Genomic DNA, 9113 nt, shown 5'->3' on the forward strand with positions numbered 1-9113 from the left:
AACATGTTTTTCTGCCTCTAATGTGTCCAACCCCTTAATAATCTTATACGTTTCGATAAGATCTCCTCTCATCCTTCTAAATTCCAGTGTATTCAAGCCTAGTCGCTCCAGTCTTTCAACATACGACAGTCCCGCCATTCCGGGAAATAACCTAGTAAACCTACGCTGCACGCCCTCAATAGCAAGAATATCCTTCCCCTTTAGTCAGAGGGCGGTGAATCTGTGGAATTCTTTGCCACAGAAGACTGTGGAGGCCAAGTCAGTGGATATTTTTAAGGCAGAGATAGATTGTTGATCAGTACGGGTGTCAGGGGTTATGGGGAGAAGGCAGGAGAATGGGGTTAGGAGGGAGAGATAGATCGGCCACGATTGAATGGCGGAGTAGATTTGATGGGCCGAATGGCCTAGATCTACTTCTGAGACTTACGACCTTATGAAATATAAGAAAATAACTGCAGATGCTGGTACAAATCGAAGGTATTTATTCACAAAATGCTGGAGTAACTCAGCGGGTCAGGCAGCATCTCAGGAGAGAAGGAATGGGTGACGTTTCGGGTCGAGACCCTTCTTCAGACTGATGTCAGGGGGGGCGGGACAAAGGAAGTTCCTTCTCTCCAGAGGTTGGTTGCCTGTCCCGCTGAGTTACTCCAGCATTTTGTGTCTGTCTTCGGTTTAAACCGGCGTCTGCAGTTCCTTCCTGCACAAGGCCAATTCCCAAAGTGCCCCCGGGACTAATGCTGACATGCTTCACAAACTTGCCTTTGATGGCAAACGCACAAGTCGGCAAAACACTTCTTGCCCAACACTTCGTGACAAACCCTTGGCCGCCCACGCCCAGAAAACTTTGGCATCCTTCCAAACCCTGACGCAAAAATCAGACGGGTCACAAAAATCCCAGAGGCACTCCAGGCAGTACAACATAGGAGCAACATTAGGCCATTCATAGAAACATAGAAAATAGGTGCAGGAGGAGGCCATTCGGCCCTTCGAGCCTGTACGCACCGCCATTCAATATGATCATGGCTGATCATCCAACTCAGTATCCCGTACCTGCCTTCTCTCCATACCCCCTGATCCCTTTAGCCACAAGGGCCACATCTAACTCCCTCTTAAATATAGCCAATGAACTGGCCTCAACTACCTTCTGTGGCAGAGAATTCCACAGATTCACCACTCTCTGTGTGAAAAAAAACTTTCTCATCTCGGTCCTAAAAGACTTCCCCCTTATCCTTAAACTGTGACCCCTTGTTCTGGACTTCCCCAACATCGGGAACAATCTTCCTGCATCTAGCCTGTCCAACCCCTTAAGAATTTTGTAAGTTTCTAGAAGATTCAGCCCATCGAGTCGGCACGGTGGCGCAGCGGTAGAGTTGCTGCCTCACAGCGCCAGAGACCCGGGTTCCATCCTGACCACGGGTGCCGTCTGTACGGAGTTTGTACGTTCTCCCCGTGACCTGCATGGGATTTGCCCGGGTGCTCTGTTCCCCACCCACACTCCAAAGCCGTGGCGGTTTGTAGAAAATCGCAAACTGTCTCTAGTGTGTAGTGTATGGGGTGATGGCTGGTGGGCACGGATGTGGTGGGCAGAAGGGCCTGTTTCCATGCTGTATCTCTAAACTAAACCAAAAGGAGTTACTCATGGTTGGGGTACAAGGTGAGGAGGGAAAGATTTGACAGTAACCCGAGGGGCATCTTTGATTTCTTACAAAGGGTGGTGGGTGTACGGAACGAGCTGCCAGAGGAGGTAGTTTAGGCAGGGACTATTACAAGGTTTAAAAACCATTTGGACAGGTACATGGATAGGACAGGTTTGGAGGGATATGGGCCAAATGCACTGGAGTTTAGAAGGATGAGAGGGGATCTTATATCCACTGGAGTTTAGAAGGATGAGAGGGGATCTTATATAGAGACGTTATAAAATTATAAAAGGACTGGACAAGCTGGATGCTGGAAAGATGTTCCCAATGTTGGGGGAGTCCAGAACCAGTCTTAGAATAAAGGGGAGGCCATTTAAAACTGAGGTGAGAAGGAACAATTTCACCCAGAGTTGTGAATCTGTGGAATTAAGGGAGACTAGACCAAGTGGACCTGTTGGGCCCAAACCTCTCCTGCATTGGTGCAGCGCCCTCTCCTCCCCTCTCCCATCCCCCCCTCCCTCTCTCTCCACCCCCCCTCCCCATTCCCCTCCCTCCTCTCCCCTCCCTTCCCTTCCCCTCCCCCCCACTCCATCCCCCTCAACCCCCCCTTATCCTCCCTCCACCCCCCTTCCTCCCTCCCCCTCCCTCCCTAGAAGATAGATTTAAACTTTTAAAATGTGAATAACTTTAAAAACACAACACCGATTTCAATGAAGCCTCTTCCATTAGCACCAAAGGGACGACGGTGAGTAAGGGGGGGGCCTAAAATTGTCGCGCTATCGTGTAGCGTTTTGGTTGTAGTTCAGGAACAAACAAACAAACAAACAAGAGTTTTAGTGTGTAGATAGATGTACGGGGCCAGTTATTTTCACACAGAGGGTGTGTAAGAAAATAACTGCAGGTGCTGGTACAAATCGAAGGTATTTATTCACAAAATGCTGGAGTAACTCAGCGGGTCAGGCAGCATCTCAGGAGAGAAGGAATGGGTGACGTTTCGGGTCGAGACCCTTCTTACACAGAGGGTGGGTGGGGGCCTGGAACGCGCTGCCAGGGGTGGTGGTGGAGGCAGATACGATCGTGGCGTTTAAGAGGCTTTTGGAAAGGCATATGGACACGCAGGGAGTGGAGGCATATGGATCGCGTGCAGACAGAGGAGAATAGTTTAACTTGGTATAATGTTCGGCGTGGCCATTGTGTTTCTGTGCTGTTCTGCGTTCCATGGTGCTGTGTTTCACTAATCTTTTACCAGAGGAGCTCTAATGGTTCTGATGGAATTACAGTTCAGACAATAGGCAATAGGTGCAGGAGGAGGCCATTCGGCCCTTCGAGCCAGCACCGCCATTCAATGTGATCATGGCTGATCATTCTCAATCAGCACCCCGTTCCTGCCTTCTCCCCGTACCCCCTGACTCCGCTATCCTTAAGAGCTCTATCTAGCTCTCTCTTGAATGCATTCAGAGAATTGGCCTCCACTGCCTTCAGAGGCAGAGAATTCCAGATTCACAACTCTCTGGGTGAAAAAGTATTTCCTCATCTCCGTTCTAAATGGCGTACCCCTTATTCTTAAACTGTGTGGCCCCTAGTTCTGGACTTCCCCCAACATCGGGAACATGTTTCCTGCCTCTAACGTGTCCAACCCCTTAATAATCTTATACGTTTCGATAAGATCTACTCTCATCCTTCTAAATTCCAGTGTATACAAGCCTGGTCGCTCCAGTCTTTCAACATAACTGAGCCTAGAACATAATTCAGCCTAGAACTGAACGCACACACACACACGTTCTGTCTATCTTCGGTTCAAGCCAGCATCTGCAGTTCCTTCCTGCACAGTATTCTAAATGCGGCCTCACCAACGTCTTATGTAACAGCAAGGCGACCTTCTAACTCCCAAACTCAGTACTGTGACTGATTAAGGTCAATGTGCCTATCTGCCTGCGATACCACTTTCAATGGACTCTGTACCCACACTCCAAGAACCCTCTGCTCTGCCTGAATCTTTGACTCTCTAACTACATCCGAGCACGAATTCCTGGAAGGGAAATGGGGGAAGGGAGCGAAAGAGATTGTCGGACTGACCCTTTGGTTACTCATTAAACACCGGCACTCTCTCTGACTCATGTCGTTCACCTCTCCAGCATCTCCCTCTCCCGCCTCCCCCCGATATTTGAAACTTGCCCTCATTTCATCGTTGCCCACTTCCGATGGGAGGGTTGACCAGTTTCTCAGCACGCGTGACTAATAGGGCGGCACACGGTGGCGCAGCGGGTAGAGCCGCTGCCTCACGCCGCCGGAGACCCGGGCTCCATCCTGACCTCGGGTGTGCGCGCGCGCGGAGTTTGCACGTTCTCTCCCCGTGACCGCGTGGGTTTTCTCCGGGTGCTCCGGTTTCCTCCCACGTCTCAATGATGTAGGTTCATTGGCTTCTGTAAAATTGCCCCCTTCGTGTGTAGGGAGTGGATGAGAGAGTGGGATGGAACGGAACTAGTGTGAACGGGCGATCGCTGGTTGGCGTGGACCCGGTGGGCCGAAGGGCCTGTTTCCACACCGTATCTTTCAACCCATCAACATTACTTGCAATTGCCTTATAATTCCCATGGAGTGATGTTTATGCAGACGCTCCTCAACTTACGATGGTGCTACGTTCCGATAAATATCGTAAGTCGAAAAAGCATTTAACGCACCCAACCTACCAAACATCACAGCCATTTCGGCCCACTGGGTCCGCGCCGACCAGCGATCCCCGCACATTAACACTGTCCTACACCAACTAGGGACAATTTTTACATTTATAGCAAGCCAATTAACCTACAAACCTGCACGTCTTTGGAGTGTGGGAGGAAACTGACGATCTCGGAGGAAACCCACGCAGGTCACGGGGAGAGCGTACAAACTCCGTACAGACGGCGCCCGTAGTCGGGATGGAACCTGGGTCTCCGGCGCTGCATTCGCTGTAAGGCAGCAACTCTACCGCCGCGCCACTAGACAATAGGTGCAGGAGGAGGCCATTCGGCCCTTCGAGCCAGCACCGCCATTCAATGTGATCATGGCTGATCATTCTCAATCAGTACCCCGTTCCTGCCTTCTCCCCATACCCCCAGACTCCGCTATCCTTAAGAGCTCTATCCAGTTCTCTCTTGAATGCATTCAGAGAATTGGCCTCCACTGCCTTCTGAGGCAGAGAATTCCACCCCACTTAAACGTGCTCAGAACACTTACATTAGCCCAGGAAAAGATCAAAATTCGAAGTGCTGTTGCTACTGAATGTGTATCGCTTTTCCACCATCGTAAAGCCGAAATATCGTAAGTCGAGGGGCATCTGTACTTGCAATTGCTTTACAATTCCCATTGAGTGATGTTTAGCTCCAACAAAGGCAAGTTGGACAGCAAGGTTAAAAGAGTCCCTCGCAGTCCTACAATCCTTCCCCAGGCACCACTTACTCAAACGTCAGTCGTACAGCGTGGAAACAGGCCCTTCAGCCCAACTCATCCATGCCGTCCCATCCAAGCTAGTCCCATTTGCCCACGTCTGGTCCTTAACCCTCCAAACAATTCTTGTCCATGTACCTGCTTCTAAATGTTGTTACTGTACCAGGCTCAGCTACCTCCTCTGGCAGCTCATTCCATCTGACTAAAGACATTCCTCCTCATCTCCAAGGTATTTATTCACAAAATGCTGGAGTAACTCAGCAGGTCAGGCAGCATCTCAGGAGAGAAGGAATGGGTGACGTTTCGGGTCGAGACCCTTCTTCAGACTGAAGGGTCTCGATCCGAAACGTCACCCATTCCTTCTCTCCTGAGATGCTGCCTGACCTGCTGAGTTACTCCAGCATTTTGTGAATAAATACCTTCGATTTGTACCAGCATCTGCAGTTATTTTCTTATATTCCTCCTCATCTCCTTCCCGAAGGAATATCCTTTAATTCTGAGGCCGTGCCCTCTGGTCCTAGACTCTCCCACTAGTGGAAACATCCTCTCCACATCCACTCTATCCAAGCCTTTCACTATTCTGTACGTTTCAATGAGGTCCTTCTAAACTCCAGCGAGTACAGGCCCAGCGCTTTCAAATGCTTCACCAAATGAAGGGACTGGACAAGCTAGATGCAGGAAAAAATGTTCCCAATGTTGGGGGAGTCCAGAACCAGGGGCCGCAGTCTAAGAATAAAGGGGAGGCCATTTAAAACTGAGGTGAGAAAAAATACTTTTCCACCCAGAGAGTTGTGAATTTGTGGAATTCTCTGGCACAGAGGGCAGTGGAGGCCAATTCACAGGATGAATTTAAAAGAGAGTTAGATAGAGCTCTGGGGGCTAGTGGAATCAAGGGATATGGGGAGAAGGCAGGCACGGGTTACTGATTGTGGATGATCAGCCATGATCACAATGAATGGCGGTGCTGGCTCGAAGGGCAAAATGGCCGCCTCCTGCACTTATTTTCTACGCTTCTAAATGTTCATCTGTTTTCACTCACATATCTTGCGTCTCCAAACACCAGTGCCCTATCTTTGACACATGTGGCTACACTGCAATGGAATTAAATTTGTTCCACTGCCAGGAATAAATTTCTAAAAAGATGTAAATATTTTTTTTAAAGCTTATCTGGGGCTAGCCAAGTGACTAAGTCTTGAAATTAGGAACACATGTTCCATCCCTGATAAAACACTGAGGGAGAACACAAAGTGCTGGAGGAACTCAGCGGGCCAGGCAGCGTCTGTGGGTGGACGTTTTGGGTCGGATGCTGGTTTACAAAGAAACACACAGGGCGGCAGTGTGGCGTAGCGGTAGAGTTGCTGCCTCACACCGCCAGAGACCCAGGTTCAATCCTGACTACGGGCACTGTCTGTACGGAGTTTGTACCTTCGCCCCGTGACCAGCGTGGGTTTTCTCCGGGCGCTCCGGTTTCCTCCCGTACTCCAAAGACGTACAGGTTTGTAGGTCAATTGGCTTCTATAAATTGCAGGATAGAACTAGTGTAAGGGTGACCGTTGGTCGGCGTGGATTCGGTGGGCCGAAAGGCCTGATTCCACGCTGTGTCTCTAAACTAAACTAAACTCAAAGAGCTGGAGGAACTCAGCAGGTCAGGCAGCATCTGTGGAGGGACAAAGTGCCAAAGTAACTCAGAGGGTGAAAAGTGGGACTGAATGAAGGCCCCGTCCTGAATCTTCACCCATCCATGTTCTCCAGAGATGCTGCCTGACCCGCTGAGTTACTCCAGCACTCTGTGAAACGTCACCCATCCATGTTCTCGAGATGCTGCCTGACCCGCTGAGTTACTCCATCACTCTGTGAAACGTCACCTATCCATGTTCTCCAGAGATGCTGCCTGACCCGCTGAGTTACTCCAGCACTCTGTGAAACGTCACCCATCCATGTTCTCCAGAGATGCTGCCTGACCCGCTGAGTTACTCCAGCACTCTGTGAAACGTCACCCATCCATGTTCTCCAGGGATGCTGCCTGACCCGCTACGTTACTCCAGGGAACTTTATGTCTTGCTCTGGATTCCTGGATCTGGAGTCTCCATTGAGTGCTTTGAGCGTAGGCCATTCCACCCATTGAGTTTGTGCTATCTCACAAATGAGCATGTTAATTCTGCTGCAGAACACAAGGTATTGCAGGAACTCAACAGGGTCAGGCAGCATCTGCGGGAGGGAATGAACAGACAACGCACCCTTCATACCTGCCAGCATCTGCAGTTCCTCGTTTCTCCATAGATGCTACCTGACCCACTACCGAGTTCCTCCAGCACTTTGTCTTTTGCTGAAGACCCCAGCATCTGCAGTTCCTTGTTTCTCCCCACAGATAGTGTCTGACCCACTACAGTGTTCCTCCAGCACATTGTCTTTTGCTCAAGGAGCCAGCATCTGCAGTTCCTTGTTTCACCCCACAGATAGGGTCTGACCCTCTACCGAGTTCCTCCAGCATTTTGTCTTTTGTTCAAGACTCCAGCATCTGCAGTTCCTTGATTCTCCCCACAGATAGTGTCTGACCCACTACAGTGTTCCTCCAGCACTTTTGTCCTTTGCTCAAGACCCCAGCATCTGCAGTTCCTTGATTCTCCCCACAGATAGTGTCTGACCCACTACAGGGTTACTCCAGCACTTTGTGTTTACTCAAGACCCCAACATCTGCAGTTCCTTGATCCTCCACATCAATCCCTCTCCTTCCTCACTCGTAAACACCCCAAAGTTACTCTCGTTCCCACTCCATCGTTTGATCTTGGGGGTGGGGTGGTGGGGGGTCCACTCAGCGACTCCAAGCAAGGAGCAGAGTGCATTATTGATAATTGCAAAGGAAATTAAAGACCCTTGCCCCCACACCAGAGGAGGCAGGAAACTTTTTTTTTGTTTTTGCAAACTCACCTCTGCTGGCAGCTGGGTGGGTGCCGGCTGCGGGCTGCATGTGTCGGCGAGGAGGGTGCAGCTGTGGCAGTGAATGCATGCTCTCCTGAACGCAGAGGCAGCGGCCGCTCTGAAGCTGCTCCTGCAGCCTCGCAACATCGCCGCGGAATGGAACGGTGGCCCGGGCGCCGCCTGTCACTCAAACTCCTCCCCTCCCCTCCCCTCCCCCACTCTGGACCCCGCGCATGCTCAGTCCGCCCGCCGCCGCGCACTGCCCCCTGGGGGATGTAGTCCTTCCAGCACAGATACACACACAACAGGGATTGATTCACAAAATGCTGGAGTAACTCAGCAGGTCAGGCAGCATCTCACCCATTACTTCTCTCCTGAGATGCTGCCTGACCTGCTGAGTTAGAAGGGTCTCGACCCGAAACGTCACCCATTCCTTCTCTCAATAGACAATAGGTGCAGGAGGAGGCCATTCGGCCCTTCGAGCCAGCAACACCATTCAATATGATCATGGCCGATCATTCTCAATCAGTACCCCGTTCCTGCCTTCTCCCCATACCCCCTGACTCCGCTATTCCTTGCTCCTGAGATGCTGCCTGACCTACTGAGTTTGAAGGGTCTCGACCCGAAACGTCACCCATTCCTTCTGTCCTCAGATGCTGCCTGACCCGCTGAGTTAGAAGGGTCTCGACTCGAAACGTCACCCATTCCTTCTCTCCTGAAATGCTGCCTGACCCGCTGAGTTACTCCAGCATTTTGTGAAATAAATACCTTCGATTTTTACCAGCATGTGCAGTTATTTTCTTACACTTCATTGTGACACGGCTGATCATCCACAATCAGTAACCCCGTGCCTGCCTTCTCCCCATATCCCTTGATTCCACTAGCCCCTAGAGCTCTATCTAACTCACTTTTAAATCCATCCAGAGAATTGGCCTCCACTGCCCTCTGTGGCAGAGAATTCCACAAATTCACAACTCTTTGGGTGAAAAGGTTTCTCTTCTCACCTCAGTTTTAAACGGCCTCCCCTTTATTCTGAGACTGTGTGGCTCCTGGTTCTGGACTCGCCCAACATTGGGAACATTTTTCCTGCATCTAGCTTGTCCGGTCCTTTTATGATTTTATACGTCTCTA

General features: G+C 50.5%; 1 protein-coding gene across 3 annotated transcripts in view; it reads right to left on the reverse strand.

The window, feature by feature from the left end:
- mocs1 (molybdenum cofactor synthesis 1) overlaps positions 1-8156 on the reverse strand; it is a 36363-nt gene extending 28207 nt beyond the window's left edge. For all 3 annotated transcript variants that reach the window (XM_078398772.1, XM_078398771.1, XM_078398773.1), the window contains exon 1: positions 7992-8156. In XM_078398772.1, the coding sequence (XP_078254898.1) occupies positions 7992-8129 (138 nt within the window). In that variant the 5' untranslated portion in view covers positions 8130-8156. The remainder of the gene's footprint in view (positions 1-7991) is intronic.
- Between the last annotated feature and the right edge of the window lie 957 nt (positions 8157-9113).

The sequence above is a fragment of the Rhinoraja longicauda genome, chromosome 5 (genome assembly GCF_053455715.1).
Source record: "Rhinoraja longicauda isolate Sanriku21f chromosome 5, sRhiLon1.1, whole genome shotgun sequence".
Taxonomy (NCBI): Eukaryota; Metazoa; Chordata; class Chondrichthyes; order Rajiformes; family Arhynchobatidae; genus Rhinoraja; species Rhinoraja longicauda.